Source organism: Pseudophryne corroboree, chromosome 3 (genome assembly GCF_028390025.1).
Source record: "Pseudophryne corroboree isolate aPseCor3 chromosome 3, aPseCor3.hap2, whole genome shotgun sequence".
In the NCBI taxonomy this organism is placed as follows: Eukaryota; Metazoa; Chordata; class Amphibia; order Anura; family Myobatrachidae; genus Pseudophryne; species Pseudophryne corroboree.
In genome coordinates, this window is record NC_086446.1 from 104,120,428 (window position 1) to 104,141,696 (window position 21,269).

General features: G+C 45.9%; 1 protein-coding gene across 1 annotated transcript in view; it reads left to right on the forward strand.

The window, feature by feature from the left end:
• LOC135054898 (pendrin-like) overlaps positions 1-21,269 on the forward strand; it is a 172,479-nt gene that overhangs the window by 116,783 nt on the left and 34,427 nt on the right. The window contains exons 5-12 of the mRNA XM_063958356.1: positions 4,196-4,360; positions 6,383-6,535; positions 7,638-7,720; positions 8,908-9,055; positions 12,114-12,227; positions 14,671-14,748; positions 17,385-17,480; positions 18,979-19,085. Coding sequence (XP_063814426.1) covers positions 4,196-4,360; positions 6,383-6,535; positions 7,638-7,720; positions 8,908-9,055; positions 12,114-12,227; positions 14,671-14,748; positions 17,385-17,480; positions 18,979-19,085 — 944 coding nt within the window. The remainder of the gene's footprint in view (positions 1-4,195; positions 4,361-6,382; positions 6,536-7,637; positions 7,721-8,907; positions 9,056-12,113; positions 12,228-14,670; positions 14,749-17,384; positions 17,481-18,978; positions 19,086-21,269) is intronic.

The following is a 21,269-nucleotide window of genomic DNA, read 5'->3' on the forward strand; positions in this document are numbered from 1 at the left end:
AATGACCCAAAAATCAAAATTAAAAGCGTCTGATGAGAAGCGTAAACTTGCCAATATGCCATTTACGACACGGAGTGGCAAGGAACGGCTGAGGCCCTGTCCTATGAAATTGACAAGGAGGATTCTGATGGTGAGATGGTTTGTTTAAGTCAGGCACCCGGGGAGACACCTGTTGTCCGTGAGACGAATATGGCCATTGACATGCCTGGTCAAATTACAAAAAAAAAAATCACCTCTTCGGTTTGGAATTATTTTAACAGAAATGCGGACAACAGGTGTCAAGCTGTGTGTTGCCTTTGTCAAGCTGTAATAAGTAGGGGTAAGGTCGTTAACCACCTAGGAACATCCTCCCTTATACGTCACCTGGAGCGCATTCATCAGAAGTCATTGACAAGTTCAAAAACTTTGGGTGACAGCGGAAGCAGTCCACTGACAACTAAATCCCTTCCTCTTGTAACCAAGCTCCTGGAAACCACACCACCAACTCCCTCAGTGTCAATTTCCTCCTTAGACAGGAAATCCAATAGTCCTGCAGGCCATGTCACTGTCAAGTCTGACGAGTCCTCTCCTGCCTGGGATTCCTCCGATGCATCCTTGAGTGTAACGCCTATTGCTGCTGGCGCTGCTGTTGTTGCTGCTGGGAGTCGATCGTCATCCCAGAGGGGAAATCGGAAGACCACTTGTACTACTTCCAATTGACTGTCCAACAGTCCTTTGCGAGAAAGATGAAATATCGCAGCAGTCATCCTGCTGCAAAGCGGATAACTCAGGTCTTGGCAGCTTCGGTGGTGTTAAACGTGTGTCCAGTATCCAGCGTTAATTCACAGGGAACTAGAGAATTGCTTGAGGTAGTGTGTCCCTGGTACCAAATACCATCTAGGTTCCATTTCTGTAGGCAGGCGATACCGAGAATGTACACAGATGTCAGAAAAAGAGTCACCAGTGTCCTAAAAAATGCAGTTGTACCCAATGTCCACTTAACCATGGACATGTGGACAGGTGGAGCAGGGCAGACTCAGGACTATATGACTGTGACAGCCCACTGGGTAGATGTATTGCCTCCCGCAGCAAGAACAGCAGCGGCGGCACCAGTAGCAGCACCTCGCAAACGCCAACTCGTTCCTAGGCAGGCTACGCTTTGTATCACCGCTTCCATAAGAGGCACACAGCTGACAACCTCTTACGGAAACTGAGGAACATCATTGCAGAATGGCTTACCCCAATTGGACTCTCCTGGGGATTTGTGACATCGGACAATGCCACCAATATTGTGTGTGCATTACATGTGGGCAAATTCCAGCACGTCCCATGTTTTGCACATACATTGAATTTGGTGGTGTAGAATTATTTAAAAAACGACAGGGGCGTGCAAGAGATGCTGTCGTTGGCACGAACAATTGCGGGCCACTTTCGGCATTCAGCAACCGCGTGTCGAAGACTGGAGCACAGTAAACACTCCTGAACCTGCCCAGCCATCATCTGAAGCAAGAGGTGGTAACGAGGTGGAATTCAACCCTCTATATGCTTCAGAGGATGGAGGAGCAGCAAAAGGCCATTCAAGCCTATACAGCTACCTACGATATAGGCAAAGGAGGGGGAATGCACCTGACTCAAGCGCAGTGGAGAATGATTTCAACGTTGTGCAAGGTTCTGCAACCCTTTGAACTTGCCACACGTGAAGTCAGTTCAGACACTGCCAGCCTGAGTCAGGTCATTCCCCTCATCAGGCTTTTGCAGAAGAAGCTGGAGAGATTGAAGGAGGAGCTAAAACAGAGCGATTCCGCTAGGCATGTGGGACTTGTGGATGGAGCCCTTAATTCGCTTAACCAGGATTCACGGGTGGTCAATCTGTTGAAATCAGAGCACTACATTTTGGCCACCGTGCTCGATCCTAGATTTAAAACCTACGTTGGATCTCTCTTTCCGGCAGACACAAGTCTGCAGAGGTTCAAAGACCTGCTGGTGAGAAAATTGTCAAGTCAAGCAGAACGTGACCCGTCAACAGCTCCTCCTTCACATTCTCCCGCAACTGGGGGTGCGAGGAAAAGGCTAAGAATTCCGAGCCCACCCACTGGCGGTAATGCAGGGCAGTCTGGAGCGAGTGCTGACATCTGGTCCGGACTGAAGGACCTGCCAATGATTACTGACATGTCGTCTACTGTCACTGCATATGATTCTGTCACCATTGAAAGAATGGTGGAGGATTATATGAGTGACCGCATCCAAGTAGGCACGTCAGACAGTCCGTACGTATACTGGCAGGAAAAAGAGGCAATTTGGAGGCCCTTGCACAAACTGGCTTTATTTTACCTAAATTGCCCCCCCTCCAGTGTGTACTCCGAAAGAGTGTTTAGTGCAGCCGGTCACCTTGTCAGCAATCGGCGTACGAGGTTACTTCCACAAAATGTGGAGAAGATGATGTTCATCAAAATGAATTATAATCAATTCCTCCGTGGAGACATTCACCAGCAGCAATTGCCTCCAGAAAGTACACAGGGACCCGAGATGGTGGATTCCAGTGGGGACGAATTAATAATCTGTGAGGAGGAGGATGTACACAGTGACAGGGGTGAGGAATCGGACGATGAGGAGGAGGTGGACATCTTGCCTCTGTAAAGCCAGTTTGTGCAAGGAGAGATTGATTGCTTCTTTTTTTGGTGGGGGCCCAAACCAACCAGTCATTTCAGTCACAGTCGTGTGGCAGACCCTGTCGCTGAAATGATGGGTTTGTTAAAGAGTGCATGTCCTGTTTATACAACATAAGGGTGGGTGGGAGGGGTGTGGTTCATCAAATCGACAGTGTCTAGGTCGACAATGTTTAGGTCGACCACTATAGGTCGACAGTCACTAGGTCGACATGGATGGAAGGTCGACAGGGTTTCTAGGTCGACATGTGCTAGGTCGACAGGTCTAAAGGTCGACATGAGGATTTTTTTTTTTTTTGGTGTCGTTTTCTTCGTAGAGTGACCGGGATCCCAAATTAGTGCACCGCATCCCCTCGCATGGCTCGCGCATGGTGCCTTTGCTCCGCTACCGCTTTGCTCGGCACACTTTACCGTTCCAATCGTAGTCCACGTGGATCGTTAAGTATGAAAAAATTCAAAAAAAGAAAAAAATGTGAAAAACTCATGTCGACCTTTAGACCTGTCGACCTAGCACATGTCGACCTAGAAACCCTGTCGACCTTCCATCTATGTCGACCTAGTGACTGTCGACCTATAGTGGTCGACTTAAACATTGTCGACCTAGACACTGTCGATCTTCAGACCGGATTCCCGGTGGGAGGGCCCAAGGACAATTCCATCTTGCACCTCTTTTTTCTTTAATTTATCTTTGCATCATGTGCTGTTTGGGGACTATTTTTTAAATCTACCATCCTGTCTGACACTGCAGTGCCACTCCTAGATGGGCCAGGTGTTTGTGTCGGCCACTTGGGTCGCTTAGCTTAGTCACACAGCTACCTCATTGCACCTCTTTTTTTCTTTGCATCATGTGCTGTTTGGGGACTATTTTTAAAATCTGCCATCCTGTCTGACACTGCAGTGTCACTCCTAGATGGGCCAGGTGTTTGTGTCGGCCACTTGGGTCACTTAGCTTAGTCATCCAGCGACCTTGGTGCAAATTTTAGGACTAAAAATAATATTGTGAGGTGTGAGGTGTTCAGAATAGACTAAAAATAAGTGGAAATTATGGTTATTGAGGTTAATAATACTATGGGATCAAAATGACCCCCAAATTCTATGATTTAAGCTGTTTTTAACGGGTTTTTGTAAAAAAAACACCCGAATCCAAAACAAACCCGAATCCGACAAAAAAATTTCAGGGAGGTTTTGCCAAAACGCGTCCGAATCCACAACACGGCTGCGGAACCGAATCCACAACCAAAACACAAAACCCGACAAATTTCCGGTGCACATCTCTAGTATCAACACACTAAATACAAACACAGTAAGGTACTGTAACACACTGCGTTTTTTCCTATATCCTGAGGCTTACGTAGCTGTTCCAAATCACACCTCAGGGCTCTAGTTGTTAAAAGATGGTAGGGTCACCTCCTATTGCAGATGTGTGGGCCATTAGCCTCACAGTAGTGGTAGGCCTACTGCCTTACCCAATCCCAATATTTTGTAGAGAACCTGGGCACAGGTTTCCCTACATACGGTGTAACCTGTACAATTTTGCACCTGTCTTACAGCTGGCGTTCGGAGTGTTGCAGATTGGTTTCATTGTACGATATCTTGGAGAACCATTGGTCGGTGGATTCACAACAGCCGCAGCATTCCAGGTTTTAGTATCACAAATTAAACAAGTGCTCAACGTTCCAACTAAAAACTACAATGGAGTGCTATCAATAATATACGTAAGTATACTCAGCGCTTACAGTGTAATAACACTCACATTCTTCAGGTTACATTTTCTTTACTGGCACCTTCTTGGTATGCTACCATGGCTCATAATGACAGACATAATGGGCTTTACACTCTTTTAATACTCTGTCTACTGTATTTTTTTTTTATTGTATAATCTGTTTCTATTGAAAGACTAGAGGAGAACATACCAGAGCAGAAATAAAGACAGACATGACAAAGAAAGAGAAATGGCATTACTCCACATTGCAAGTGATAAGAAAAAAAAAAACCATATACATTGCAAGTAGAAAGACACATTGTAATGTACAAACTGAGTATATATTTAGTATATATTTAGTATAACCAAAAGGCAGTCACATTGGGCCTAATTCAGACCTGATCGTAGCAGCAAATTTGTTAGGAGATGGGCAAAACCTTTGCCCTCATTCCGACCTGATCGCTAGCAACGATCCGCTGCGCAGAGACTGCACAAGCAAAAAAAAGTATGTGCAGTCTCTGCACAGCTCAAGACTAACTCACCCGCTGCGATGATCCTCCCCGGAGCTGACGTCAGGATCCCTCCCTGCATTCGGCCCGGACACGCCTGCATTTTCTTCGGCACTCCCAGAAAATGGTCAGTTGCCACCCCCCGGCTGGCCTCTTCCTGTCAATCTTCTTGAGTTCGCTGCTGCAAACGCTTTCTTCGTTATACTCGTCGCTGCCCGGTGACGGCCGTCACCAGGCAGTGACGCGCCTGCGCACTGCCGCCTGCGTGCATGCGCAGTTCTCACCCGATCGCACAGCTGCAAAAAAATACAGCGTGCGAACGGGTTGGAATGACCCCCCCATGTGCACTGCAGGGGGGGCAGGTATAACGTGCAGAGAGAGTTAGATTTGGGTGGGGTGTGTCAAAGCTGAAATCTAAATTGCAGTGTAAAAATAAAGCAGCCAGTATTTACCCTACACAGAAACAAAATAACCCACCCAAATCTAACTCTCTCTGCACATGTTATATCTGTCCCTCCTGCAGTGCACATGGTTTTGCCCAACTGCTAACAAATTTTCTGCCGCGATCAACTCTGAATTAGGCCCACTGTCATCTGAATACTGTATATTTTTTCAACATGGTCTCCTGGAAATCTCAGAGAGGATTAGAAAGGGCAAGTGCAGGGGGTGTGATCACGCAATGGGTGTGTCATGGACCCGCCCACCCACTGCGCAGTGATGCAACCACAGCATCAGGACCCAGTCCTCTTTACAAGAAGGAGAAGCTGGATCAAAGAGGGTCGCCTACTCTCAAGGGAGCCTCCAGGAAACCTACTCAATTAGCTTCTGTCATTTTCCAAACACAGCCAGCAATATAGCAGTTAGGAGCTGATTGGTTTGGGCTTTACCTCTTTCCAAGGCTTAGTACATGTCACCCAATAACCATAACAGTACACAAAAATAACAATTTTCAACAGATGGGTTGGATATAAGTCTATATCTCCCCCACCTTGTATACAAAAGTAACCCCTTTATTTAATGAGGTAGGTTGTCTAGATAGTAAAATGGTAGGTCTTGTTGGACTCCCATATTCTACCTACGGGCTGTAGTTATGTGACCGGCGGCCAGGAAACCGCCGGTCACAATACCGACACCTACATCCCGCCCACTGAAAATCCCAACAGTCGGCATGCTGACTAACAGGGGCTATTCCCACTTGTGGGTGTCTATGACACCCATAGAGTGGGAATAGAACCCGTGGCGAGCGTAGCTCACCGCCGAGTCTCAGCTTCATTGCGCTCGCAAGGAAGGAAGGGCTAGGGGGTAGGAGAGAGGGGATATCATACTTACCTCGCCCCTGTCTGGATTTTAAAGATCGGGATGCCGGCGTCAGTATTGTGACCGTCGGCATCCTGCCCACTGGTCACACATACCGAACCCCTTCCAAAACAAATCTGATAGTAATTCACAAAAACTATTTGTATTCTGAATTTGTTTCTGCAGATCAATTTCATTATTAATTTTCCTATCCTGTACATTGTTATTAGACAATTATAGACATCTTTGCCAACATTAAAAAGACCAACATCGCTGATCTCATTGCGGGACTTCTGGCCTTCATAGTGTGTGTGATAGTGAAGGAATTTAACGAAAAATTCAAGCACCGGCTCCGCGTGCCTATCCCAATAGAAATTATTGTGGTAAGTATGAAAATACTTTCCAGACAATCATCTATAAACCAGCTGTAATACATGTTCTAATTCATATATTCCACACCCTGTTCATAGATATACTGTATGTGTCTAGTCATTGGCTAGACAATGGGGCTGATTCTGAGGGATAGATTTACTAAAGGACAGATTTATCAAAGAGTGATATTCTTGTTATCACTGGTAACAAATTATAAATGGTGCTTTAGCCAATCAGATCCTAACTGTCATGTGTTTGAAAAATGTCAGTTAGGAGCTGATTGGGTGGAGCACCATTTATCATTCGTAACAAGGGAATATCATTTGTTGATAAATCTGTCCCTAAATCTCCTGAAAATAAAAAAATGGTGGTGTTGCCTATAGCAACCATTCAGAATCTAACTGTCATTTCTCTGTTGCCTCCTGGAAAATGCTAGACAAAAATCTGATTGGTTACCATGGCCAACAACACAACTTTTCATTTTTAGAAGCTTTAGTAAATGTACTCCTGAGTTGGTCGCATCTGAATGTGCATCCTTTACGGCAGCCTACTGACTAAGACAGTGGCTCCCAAACGCGGTCCTCAGGGCACCACAACAGTCCAGGTTCTAGGGATATCCCTGCTTGTCCGCAGATGGTATAGTCAAACTGACTGAGGTACCAATTAAGCCACCTGTGCCTGAGCATCCTTAAAACCTGGACTGTTGGGGTGCCTTGAGGACCTTCATGCTGGGTGCAAGAGGTCCATCTGAAATCTAACTGTGTCCACACACCTGACTGAAACATGGAACTCCCATCAGAAACAGGGGGGGGGGGGGTTAAGGTTATGTTGGGTACACACCACAAACAATGTATCTGTAGCAGATCGGTGGGTGTGTACACCTGATATGTCTGTGAGCAACGCCAAACTAGTAATGGACAGCGGGATGTAATGGATTCCGAGTTCGCCCAACGTACAGGATGTTGGCCTTACTCTGACTTTTTTTTTAAAGAGTCAGTAATTTCCAAGGCATGATTTTACCTTGTAAATGATTGCCCCTTTAGAAAAGCCTCATGAAAGTATCAGGTCTTACACAGGAAAGACACAATTACATTTATCTTGCTTTGATTTTAGACGGTGGTGGCTACAGGAGTGTCCTACGGAGCCAAATTAGACAAAAAGTATGGAGCTGGGATTGTGAAGACTATCCCCAGTGGGTAAGTACTCTAATAGACTTGCTGGTGAGTAAGTTAAGACACCAGTTGCACAGAAGCAGATTCCAAAGCTGGTGTTTTACTACAATAACGGGATTGTTTATACTTTAGCGACATCCAGCAGCATGCTACCACCCCACAAAAGTGGCACTGAGAAAGAGCCAGTGACCACCGGAGCTACAGCCGGAACTACACCGGAACTAGTTTGGGCACTGTCCAAAAAAGGTGAAAAACATTTTTCACTGTTTGGCAAACTCTTATCACATATCCTGCAAGTACCGGTCATAGAAGCCGGCAGAGGGAGAGTGAAAATCGCTGGACAGGCGAGTTAGCATACTCTGGGCTAGCTACATCATCGCTTGGAGAGTGATAAATTGGAAGGAGAAAAAGCACCAGCCAATCAGCTCCTAACTGCTATGTCACGGGCCCGGTTTGAAAAATTACAGTTAGGAGTTGGTTGGCTGGAAGTTTATCACTTTCCATTTTATCACTCTCCAAGCGATGATGCATCTAATCTAACCCACATTCTAAAGCAATTGACTTGGGGGATAATTCAGATAATTCAGACTGCATCGCTGCAGCGGCTAAAGCATCTAACTGGTGCAATCGCCTCTGACTGTCAATCAGGCAGAGGCGATTGCACCAGTGAGATGCTTTAGCCGCTGCAGCGATGCAGTCTGAATTATCTGAATTATACCCCAAGTCAATTGTTTTAGAATGTGGGTCATGGGGCGGGAGGGGGCGTGCCAACAGCGTTAGAACGGGGGCGGGGGGGAGGAATGCTGTGACCCGGGACGCAGCGGTTAGCCCCCTGCCAGCACGCAGGGACTGCGCTGGTAGGGAGCCACTTGTCAGGAACAAAAGCATCACCACCGTGCAATGCTTTTTCACCTGTGCAGGGGGGGGGGGGGGGCTGACATGCGGGGCGGACTAGCCCTGTGCCACCCCCACCCCCCCTTCCGCATGTCAGAGAAACTGATAGTAGATGGGTACAAATTTAGCACATCTACGATCAGGTCTGAATTACCCCCTTGGTTGTGCATCTGGGCGGTGTCTGGACCTGCTTCACCACGATAATGGGCAAAGTGGGTCCAGACATTTAATGATCATTAAACACCCGGTCATACATCTCCCCCTGTGTTTCATAAGTGTTTTTTTTAAGCTGTTCCTCAACTGTGAAACATTTTCAGGTTCGTGCAACCCATTGCTCCAGATGTCTCAATGTTTTCCCAAATGATTGGGTCTGCGTTTTCCATTGGGATTGTAGCGTACGCTGTGGCTGTGTCTGTGGCAAAGGTCTACGGCACCAAACATAACTACCCAGTGGATGGAAATCAGGTACGTTTGTGAATTCTTACATACTAGTCTCTGTACCCTGGATGGTCAAGGTTTACAGATCCAGTAGAGAACAGCAATTTCTAAGTTCAAATAGAGTTGCAAAGAAGTCTTCTGAACATCACGTAATTGCGTGTCATAAGTCTGTGGACCAAAACTTTGCCTGGTGTCCAAGGCAAGTCTTTTTTTAAGCTTGGATCCTTCTGTTCTTCTGGGTCTATTCTATATTGGGTTGTGCAAACTCTCATTTTGGTTTGCTTCCACATAAATAGGAGTAAGTGATGCTAGGCACTCTTTCTGGATGGTCATGGTATACTTGCCCCCAAATGACCTGACTTAAGTGGCACAAATAATTCTGATAGGGAAATGTAAGATGGCGGGTTTTACCACTCTGGCCAGACAATGAGCGCATTATGCTAGAGTGGTCCTGAAACCTCCTTGAGCCGTTCCTAACATAATACCAGAGAGGAGGTTTATCAAGCCTTCTGAAGAATAAAGGAGGAGAAGATGTAGTTATCATTTTACGGAATGTACTTGATAAATGATGACTAGAAGCTGATTTGGATGCTATGGGCAACTTCACCTGTCTTCTTTGTAAGGTTTGATACATCTTCCACTAGGTGATTACTGTTTTTCAGGTGGCAGAATATCAAAATAGCTGAGTTTAGGTTCTCACTGCACTCCTCCACTGATACACCAACTCCAGACACTCAAACTAATTACTGTACAATTTCTCCTGCACTCGTTATATGATCTTCAACAGCAGTAAAGAGGCGTAAGTATCCCCCTGCCCTTGCACCTTCACTAGCCATCCTGTCCAGACTGTGGGAGTAAACACACATTGGTTAGTCTACAGCAGACTTGTCACACTCGTGGCCCGTGGGCTGCGTGAGGCAGCCCAAACATATTTTTTACGGACACACAATACCAATTTAAACCAAGTGGAATTGGGCCCGAACCTTCCCCATGCACGCACTACCACTACGGCAAGCACCCCGCTGAGACACTGTGCCAAAGCCCTATACAATCCCATCCCTTCCTTAGCTTCGGCTGGAGAGGCCATTGTTTAATGCAAATAGAATAAAAAAGCCATGTTACTTTAATAGCAATCAAAGTAAAGCATCATACACACTAGACGAGAAAGTAAAAGATATCGCTAAGAAGGGCCAATCTGAGCAAGATCTTTTACAATCTCGTCCACTGTGTGCACTCAATGTCCTTAACGATGCGCGCTCCCACGCAGAGCCGGCCCTAACCAATATGATGCCCTAGGCAAGATTTTGGCTGGTGCCCCCTAGCACCACCGCTGGTTCCGCCTCTGACCTTGCACCTCTTTCCCAGCACCAACACCCCTCACCCATAGCAGTCCTTATTTTGGTGTTTGTACCCCCTATATTTTAAATAGGAACAGTTCGCACATTTGGCGCACAGCCCAAAAAGGGGTGTGTTTGCTGGCAAGGGGCATGGCCACACAATAACCCCAATTCCAATTACGCCACACAGTACTGCAACTTTATTCACATTTGATCATGCGATAGTGTCCATAATTCATATTACATCCCACAGTAGTATCACTTTACCTTATAAACGTTACTCCTCACAGTAGAGACCCTTATTGACATTACATCACACTGAATTGCTCCTTATTCACGTTACACCACACCCTATTGTTCTTCATTCACATTAGATGACACAGTAGTGCACTTTCTATATGCAACGCCACATAGTAGAGCACCTGAGCACCTTTTACACATAATACCACACATTAGTAATGCATTTATACACATTCCACACAGTAATGCCCCTTACACATACAGTATGAGACACCTTATTACTGTCCTTATAAACATAATGCGCCTTACACATTATGACAACCTTTATTAATGCCCTTTTACACATACTGTCCCTTACACATATGCCGCACATTAATGCCCTTATACACATAATGACACATAGTGCCCCTATACATTTGCTGCACATTATTAGTGCCCCTATTCACATAAAGACACACATACAGTAGTATCCCTTACACATTTGTTGCACATTATTTATGCATTTTTACATGACACACAATGCTCCTCACACATATTCCGAACACTACTGCACAACCAACCCACTCACATGCACACAGCACTCACACTGCCACCAACACTGTGACCTCTGCCTCTGCTTGGATACAGATGTGTCCTCATAAATCTTGCCTCAATGCTAACTTCGGGCACACCTATTTATTTATTTTTTTATTTAATTTTTATGAAAATGCATCTTATTTGCATTGCTATGTGGCTGGGATGCACAAGCAGCTTCTGCTGATTAAAATGATATGCAGCATGCCTATATACTGTGTGAGACTGTGGCTGTATCTGCATATGAAATGCTACACACAGACTATAGGCATGCCGCATATCATTTTAATCAGCAGAAGCTGCTGATGCCCCTAGGCATATAAGATGCCCTAGGCAATTGTCTAGTTTGCCTATGCCTATGGCCGGCTCTGCTCCCATGCATCGTTAATGACCCCCTCCCTCGTCTGAAGGGAGGTCCTCGTTAACGACAGCCATGCTGCAAATGCAGCATGAGCATCGTTCCCCCCGCCGCCTACTCCAACCCCCCACCACCACCGCTCTCTTCTCCGCTGGCATCGGCACGTGTGTATGCACTTACCGATGCCGGCACCCCGCCGCTGCCAATATCGGCATTGGTGGGGGTCGTTTAGTGTGTATGGGCCTTTAGTTCCATAAAGCATAAAATCTTAAATTAATTAAGCCTGGGGCAAAAAAATATATATTTTGATGTGCAGGATTTGTGGTTTGCCCAATATTTATAGTCTATACTCTACGAATAATACATACTGTACTTGGCAAGCGTCCTGCTCTGGAAGTGCCTACAAAGCATATTACTGTACATAAAGCCATCGATGTGAGTGTTTGTGCAGGAATACTAGTATCACCCATGCAGGAAGTTTGAATGACTGAGTTTTGTCTAGAAAGGGGATTGCTGGTGCATGTAGTCCACATTCACTCTTCTATGTAAGTAAACACAGCATACTTTTTTTATACAGGAATTTATTGCATATGGGGCCAGTAATCTATTTGGTGGCATCTTCTCCTGCTTCTGTGGTAGCACTGCACTGTCACGGACAGCAATCCAGGAGGGCACTGGCGGGAAAACCCAGGTTAGTGTTTCAGTTAATTGTACAATAGTGTGAGGGACCTGCTGTGTGTAGACTGTGGCTTCTCGGCTCAGTGGACAAGTCACTAAAACTTATCAGGGCAGAGATGCCCATTATTAGGGCCTTCCGGAGCTGCCAGGCTTTAGGATCAATGCTTGCTATCTTTTTGTCTTGAATTTTAACAGTTTTGCCTACATCTTTTTCACATATTACTGGCGTTTACAAAATCCCAGCACCTGCTACATGGCTTCCAAGCAAATATTACCTCAGTGTCAAAGTTATTAGCAGCCACTTTCAATACACGTGAACACTAATTTAACATCTGCAGTGATTAATTGTAATAGAATATTTGCTTGTCTAGTGTCCCTCATAAATGTCCGATTCTGTATGCATCATGTGTCGCAAGATCAGGGGAAGGCGGGAAAGTCAAACTGGCTGCATTGGTAGGTCTGTAGTGAGGGGAGCACCTAAATGGACAGGGCAGGAGCTACATTCGCAAACACCTCCCATTCACAGTAAATGCTATGGGTGGCCAGCACTAGGAACTCTCTTTTTTTAACACCAGAAACCAGCACTAAAAAGAGAATAACATTGAAGTAGCCCAGGAACAGCCACCATTATGGTCGCATTTTTCCAAAGTGGACAGCCATTTTACAACGCTACTTTGTTTGAATGGATAAATCCATCCTTTTTTTGGGGAAGGCCTTGGGCTGAATGGAATGCAGCGCGAGATGGCTGGAGCTCCGAGCTTCCGGGTGAACTCATACGTTATTTTTAAAGCTGCAATTATTTACAAAGAAAAACCAGGTTGGTTTTGTTACGATCACTGTACTTGGTAATTCCTGAAACTGGGCGGATGAGCCCCAAGTACAGGAACGTAATGCTGCGTATAGGAACGGAGTTCAGCAGCAACCCCTACAGAACCCCTGACTCCGTTGTCTCACCCGCGTGGTCAGTTTACGCCTGCAAGACTTTGTTTGCTTGGGCCCACGGCAGCCGCGTCTGAAGGTCGGATTATGTCTGCCCAACTCCGATGCTCCCCGGTCTTAGTTGGAGACAAGGCATAAACTGAGACGGGGCGAGAACAAGGGGAACCTCTAACTAAAGACAGAAATACAAAGTTAGGGGCGCTACAGAACTAAATGAAAGTATGTGCGGCTCAGCTGCCAAGACTAACAACAACAAAGGCAATGCTGTCCACACGCCTACATGAGACTGTCGTATACTGGCGAGGACAGCCAATGCAAAACCCTCTGCAGAAACTCCAAAACAAATATAACAAGACTCTGCGGCCTAGGCCGAGGGATGCGGCAGAGCCGCTACTCACGAAACCGATATGAATACTGGCAGATGGACAAGAATCCCCAAAGCTGCAGACACTGGCTCTCTGGACCGGAGGACCGGCAGAATTCCGACTACCGACTACAGACCGGTGGACACCAAGACACAGGATTACTGGATCAGGATAGGCAAACTGCAGGATTCCAGGGCAGGAAGCAGTTCACCAGAAGCTGACAGGTTCTTACTGAAGGTAGAAATGCAGGTGGACAGTAGTAAACTCCAGATTCTGCCAGAACTTAGTATGCAGGATTCCACTATCAAACAAGACCTGGACACCGATACAATATTGGACAAGAAACCAACCAGGAACATACAGGTATCTTTTACAAACGTCTATCACCAGCTCAGAACTGCAGAGGTAGCTAGGTAATAAGGGAACACGCCCCAATCAGGATGGCTGGAAAACAGTCCCGACCTGCCCCGTTTGTCCCCCTCCCCAATGCTGAATCGCTGCCCCGTAAACGCCCGCTGCTGTCAATCACAATGCAGTCGCAACCATCGGGGATGCAACTGCAATGTATGTCTACGTGCAACCACCATCGGCAAACTGCGCTGTGGGCCACATCAGCGGCCCAGTCTGAATTACCCTCTTTGTCCACTCCATGCTGTACAAATGCTGCGATCCAGTTGGCAAAGGCCCTTATGAAACATTGCCTGAAGTTCCTTGCATGATGTTTGTCTGGCCCAGTAAGTCAGTGCACATTGGTAGGGCTGCTTCTGAGGCTATAGCACATACTGTAGCATAAACTAGCATTTGAGCTACATATAAATAACATATCAAATTTCTTCCCACCTGTTTCGCCCAACCATTTGACACTCTTCTTTGCATGCATTCTCCAAAACACCAGAACTTCTTGTAGGATCACCTTGTATGTGGTCACTGGCCCAAGGTCTACATGTCCCAGAGACTGTAATGTACTGTATTGTACATAAGTTTCTCGGTAATTATTTATGTTATTTGTTAAATGCCTGCAAAGAAACATGTAATCCATCTAGAAGGAGCATTATAGCAGCGGAGGTAAGAAAGTGAGGCCGACGACAGAAGGAAGGCCATTGCTCGTTTATACATAACTAAGATCTTCTTACCACTTTCTCTCCTTTCTAGTTTGCCAGCTTGTTTTCCACTTTGGTGGTGCTGATTGCAATATTGGTACTCGGGAGGCTCCTGGAACCGCTGCAGAAGGTAAAGAACTCTGCTAATGTTACTATTATTCTCTCCAGAAACTTGTAGGACCAGACTGACAGAGGGCTCTATTCATGAAGCAGTGAAAGCTGTGGAGAAGTGAGACAATGGAGAAGTTGCCCATGGCAACCAATCAGCATTGAAGTAACATTTATAATTTGCATACTATAACATTATACAGAGCAGCTGATTGGTTGCCATGGGCAACTTCTCCACTGGCTCACTTCTCCACACTTTTCACTGCTTCATGAATAGACCCCACAATCCTTACCATTCCAGATGAATAGTTGTTTCAAAATTAGCTTCTACTCAAGAGGGGAATCATCATCTGCTATTAACCTCCTGAAACGATAAATGGTTGCGTGTGTTAAGTGCCCGGCTCCTTTCATTGTTTAGATTGACAGTAATACTTTGACATCACTGGCAGTACCCACACTGACAACAGACCTGCGTGAACATCAGACATCTGAGTAACCATTAGGTTACTCAGGATGTCCAGCAAAATCATGTTGCCAGGCCAATGATGCTGCATTGAATATGTAGCCACTGGCTTCGGCACACCGAGAGAATGGGACTAACACACACTATCGCTTCCCCAAACACCAGCAGTATGGCAATCAATCCATGGCTTTGACAGACGTTGCAGGACCAGATCTGCACATGCTCCTTTATGTAATGTTCTGAATCAGGCCCTTATACCCTTCCCAACATTCTGAAGATAGCGGCACTTATACTGCTTGTACTGGAAGGATGATGGTTTGATGTGGTGGAGGGCTAAAGTGCCAAGGGTGTGGTATATTAGATCTACATAAAATAGGTAGACAGACCCCATATGGTTGACATGCAAAAAAGTTGGCAGGGTCAGAAGGTCAACAACATCTAAGGTTGACAGTGTCAAAAGATCGACAGGGGAGGGGTTTACCAAAATTTGTTCATTTCACAGTCTGGGACAATGTTTAGTGAAACGTAGACCTTCACGGGCTCGCTTATCTCGCCATGCTTCAGGCAAGGTTACTATTCCCAATTGTAGTCCACGTGGATGATTAATGAACATAAGTTGAAAAAAACAACAACCTGTGTCGACCATTGCCATGTTGACCTTTGAACCTGTCGAACATTTGAACCTGGCAACCATAAGCACGGCCGACATTTTACCTTTTGACCATGTCAACCTATAGCATATCGACCATATGGGGTCAACCTATTTTCTGTCTAACTAGATACTGTCTATCTATTGACTGGAACACAAGTGCCAGGCTGGGGCATATGGATAAAACCTGAGAAATAGGGTAAAACAGATTGAGACCAGGTAGCAATTAGCAATGGGGGCAATTCTGAGTTGATCGCAGCAGCAAGTTTGTTAGCAATTGGGCAAAACCATGGGGGTAATTCCAAGTTGATCGCAGCAGGAATTTAGGCCCTCATTCCGAGTTGTTCGCGCGGTAATTTTCTTCGCATCGCAGCGATTTTCCGCTAATTGCGCATGCGCAATGTTCGCACTGCGACTGCGCCAAGTAAATTTGCTATGCAGTTAGGTATTTTACTCACGGCATTACGAGGTTTTTTCTTCGTTCTGGTGATCGTAATGTGATTGACAGGAAGTGGGTGTTTCTGGGCGGAAACTGTCCGTTTTATGGGTGTGTGTGAAAAAACGCTGCCGTTTCTGGGAAAAACGCGGGAGTGTCTGAAGAAACGGGGGAGTGTCTGGGCGAACGCTGGGAGTGTTTGTGACGTCAAACCAGGAACGAAACTGACTGAACTGATCGCAGTTGCCGAGTAAGTCTGGAGCTACTCAGAAACTGCTAAGAAGTGTCTATTCGCAATTCTGCTAATCTTTCGTTCGCAATTTTACTATGCTAAGATTCACTCCCAGTAGGCGGCGGCTTAGCGTGTGCAAAGCTGCTAAAAGCAGCTTGCGAGCGAACAACTCGGAATGACCACTTTAGTTAGCAATTGGGCAAAACCATGTGCACTGCAGGGGGGGCAGATATAACATGTGCAGAGAGAGAGTTAGATTTGGGTGGGGTGTGTTCAATCTGCAATCTAATTTGCAGTGTAAAAATAAAGCAGCCAGTATTTACCCTGCACAGAAATAAAATAACCCACCCAAATCTAACTCTCTCTGCACATGTTATATCTGCCCCCCCCTGCAGTGCACATGGTTTTTCCCAATTGCTAACTAAATTCCTGCTGCGATCAACTTGGAATTACCCCCCATGTGTACTGCAGGGGGGGCAGATATAACATTTACAGAGAGAGTTAGATTTGGATGAGGTGAGTTCACACTGAAATTTAAATTGCAGTGTAAAATAAAGCAGCCAGTGTTTACCCTGCACACAAACAAAATAACCCATCCAAATCTAACTCTCTCTGCAAATGTTATATCTGCCCCCCCCCCCCCCTGCAGTGCACATGGTTTTGTCCAATTGCTAACAAACTTGCTGCTGCGATCAACTCAGAATTACCCCCAATAAGAGGTAGGTACATGGTTGTATTTTAGTAAAAGTACTAGGCCATTGCTATGTTTTAGTTGGAGCTCTCTTTTTTTAACCAAAAGCTCTCTTTTTTTTTAACCAAAAAAATATATATCTGAAGCAATGTCTGGATAACTGATTGATACTTTTGCCCCCCGCCAGTCGGTTTTGGCAGCCATCTGTATAGCCAATCTGAAAGGAATGTTCTGGCAGGTTCGTGATGTACCAAAGCTGTGGAGACAGAACAAGTGGGACTCTGTAAGTGCAACTACTTACTTGTTTCATCTTTAATATTAATTTCATGTTTTCATCTTCCTCCGACATACAACATTATAGAAAGTTAAAGCTGGTCAGATATTACAGTGGTTACGGCACCAATTTTGGTATGGTTCTTCCCAGGGATCCGAACATATATTTTAGTTGTCCAGTACAGATCTGCTCCAGCATGGCAGCATCAGCACAATTGAGAGATACTGTATGTTCATTAATCTGATAGTATGTTTTCATCTGTTGATACCATATACTTAAGTCAGAGAGTACAAGACAAACAACTAGGCAGTAAATTATTGGACAAACGGCTGTTTGGAGATACCTCCTTGTTCCCCTTCTATAGAAGTTCCATCCCTGGATCCTCACCACTACAGATTTCAGCTGTACCATGGCAGAACAGAAGAGAACTGGAAGCCCAACTGGTTCTACAGTAGCTCTTTAGATCCAGGGTGTGCAGAAAACTCAGTTACGGATATGGATGCCCCAGGTTTCACTGCCATCACTAGAGTATTCCATTTTAAGACTAATTTTTGTTTTTAACATATTTTATTAAGGTTTTTAAAGCAAAAAAAGATAACAGCTGAAGTTTTCTTTCCCATCCATCAGTGATGCCGAGACCCAGTATGAGGTTATTCTTTAAGGGTTTTAGGGCGGGATGTACTAAGGGAAAAATGCAGTAAAACCCCCGATTTTAGGGGTTTTACCGCATTTTCAAATGTACTAAGACCCGGCCGCCGTTTTTTCGCCGCCCAGGGTATCGCCATCTCTGGATGGCGATACCCAATAGAAGCCTATGGGCTTCTTATCGCCGGCCGCCGCAACCCGCCACCTCTGCCGCCCCCCGCCGCAGATGCCGACCCCCCTCCTCCCCAGTATAACTTCCTCCAGGCAGCCTGGACCCGGAATGTAAAGGGGGGAGGAGAGGCGCCGGGGACAGCCTGCTGCCTTGTTCCCAGCAGCTGAGGAGAGCCCAGGGAGGTGACGGAGTCCCCCCGCAGACCACCTCACAGGTACCACGGGGGGCTCCGTCTCTGAATTGCGATGTTGATCGCATATATTAGTACATATGCGATCAACATCACTGCGAGGGGCGGCGATGTATGTTAATACATCCCGCCCTTAGTATGAAATACCTACAATCAAGATGCTGACATTCAAAAATAGCTCTTGCAGATTTCTATGGAGGTAGCTTTATTGCCGAATTTACCAAGCTCCAGAGTGTGAACCAGCCCAAAGCTTTTATCCCAGTAGCCTAAGGGCTTCATAACGCAATAGTGCACCGGGGTCCCAAAGTAGAAGTGAAGTGATCACTTCACGTCTAACACATCCCAAGGACGAGCCTCTGCCTGGTAGCACATTTTTCATACATTCAGGGAACATTCATTTCCTATTGCCGTGATATTGCTGAAATGGGGTAAAACAATGAAAAGACATCTAAACTGGAAAATGAGATTGATAATATGTTAATGTCTCCCATTTATTTCAGGTTATTTGGGTAGTCACATGCGTCGCAGCAATTGTACTTGGCTTGGATTTAGGGTTACTGGTTGGTTTGGTGTTTGGCTTACTGACTGTCATCTTGCAAGTCCAGTTGTAAGTACATTCCCTCATTATTCAAAGTTGGATATGGCATGGCCTACTGGCTAAATGGTGGCACACAGAAAATGTGAGCTGGTTAGATCATAGACATGGCCTTCTTGTCCAGATTTATTATTACTGTATAATGTGGGAGTGCTGAAGGAAAGTTAGCAGCTGAATCTGGGGGTGTACACCTCCCCTGTACTCCCAGTCCCCTTAAGTACTTTGTACCGACCACATACACGCTCTCAAACCCCCCCCCACCACCACCCCCCCGGACCCCTCTCAGCACCTTTATGCGCAGAATTACACTGAGTGACAGATTCTCAATATAGTGCATCAGGGTGGAGTTCTCAATACATTACAGGTCTTAATAAGACTTGCAAGCAGGTGGCCACAGATGGGACCTCCACCATCTATCCACTCGTTTTCATACCTGTCATCAGTATCAGTGCTACTTGCACCAACCGATACTGCGTGCAAGAGACCTATCTGAATTCAGATGATCTCTGCATGTGTAAAACTTTGCATAGGCTGCAATTTAGGGCCTAATTCAGACCCGATCGCTGCTGTGCGTTTTCGCACAGCGGGCGATCAGGTCTGAACTGCGCATGCGTATGCACCGTAATGCACAGGCACGTCGGTCCGCAGCAACGGGGAGCGCCGGGCAGCGCCAGGATGGTGTGAAAAAGCGATCGCAAGGGCGATCGCAGGGTGACTGGCAGGAAGAGGCCATTTGTGGGTGGCAACTGATCGTTTTCGAGGAATGTCCGGAAAAACGCAGGAGGGACCAGGCGTTTGGAAGGGAGGGTTTCTGACGTCAGCTCCGGCCCCGATCATCGCAGCGGCTGAGTAAGTCCTGGGCTGTGCAGAGACTGCATAAACTTCTGTTTGTGTAGCTCTCTGCACATGCGATCGCACACCTGCACAGTGATTTCCCCCTCCCTCTGTAGGCGGCGACTACCTGAACGCAGGGATGCAAAAAACGCACCCTAGCGATCAGGTCTGAATTAGCCCCTTAGTCTCCACCCTCTGTCACCTTAGCCTATATGTGACACCCTATTGCCACTCAGTTCCGACTTACCAACTGTTGCCATCTCCTCTCCGGGAGCAGCCCAGAAAGGAGATGCAGGTGGCAGCTGATGGGGACGGGTCTGGGCTGTTGGCCATTCCCCATCACTGTAAAATGGCAGGTACAGCACATGCAAGCAGAGGGGTGGGGCCAAATAATGGAATTCTCATAGAATCACATCATATTGGCCTCACTCCCTTTCTACTGGTGCTTGATTCCCACCATTGTTCTCCCAATCTTGCCCACTTCACTAGGAAATAGGCAGGGTGCAGGAGGACCACCCACTCTTCCAGGAATACAGGGGACTCATCGAAAATTCTGGAGTCTCCCTGAGGTTTGAGAATAAAGAGAGTATGACACAGCTATGGCAATAGATATCGACGGTCAATAGGTCGACCCCATGTGGTTGACATGCATTAGGTCGACAGGGACGAAAGGTCGACATGCAAAAGGTCAACAGGTCTACAGGTTCAAAATGAAAGGTTCAAATTGTCGACATGGCAATGGTCGACATACATATGGTCGACACAAAATTTGGTTTTGTTTTTCAACTTTTTCATACTCTACCTTCCATGTGGACTATGATTAGGAATGATAACCTGAAGCGTGGCAGTCGAAGTGAGCCGCGAGGATACACGTTTCCACTAATTTGGCTTGTACACGGTTAAAAATACAACTTAACATAAAAAAGTAAAAACCTGTGTTGACCTTTTTTTCTGGCCCATTTCCATGTCGACCCTTTGTACCTGTCAACCTTTTCAGGTGTCTACCTTTTACATGTTGACCAATTGAACCTGTCGACCTTTTGACCCTGATATGCGGTCAACCTAATTATGGTCAACCTAATGTTCCATACCCATGCCTATATATCCACAAGTGAGATGTAACTGAGATGTATACAACTATGATTCGCTATTGATGTGTGTGCATGCACGGTTGCTAATAATCGCAAGATCCTTTTGCAGAATGGACGTGGGTGCAATAAACCTCATATAGTCTGATGATTGTCCGTAAACTTAAACCATAACATCTTAACACTTAACTATAATAAATAAAGACACGGAGACTTGAATTTGGCAGAAAATGTTAGCTATTTATTTAAATGAACCATTAACTGATGAATAATT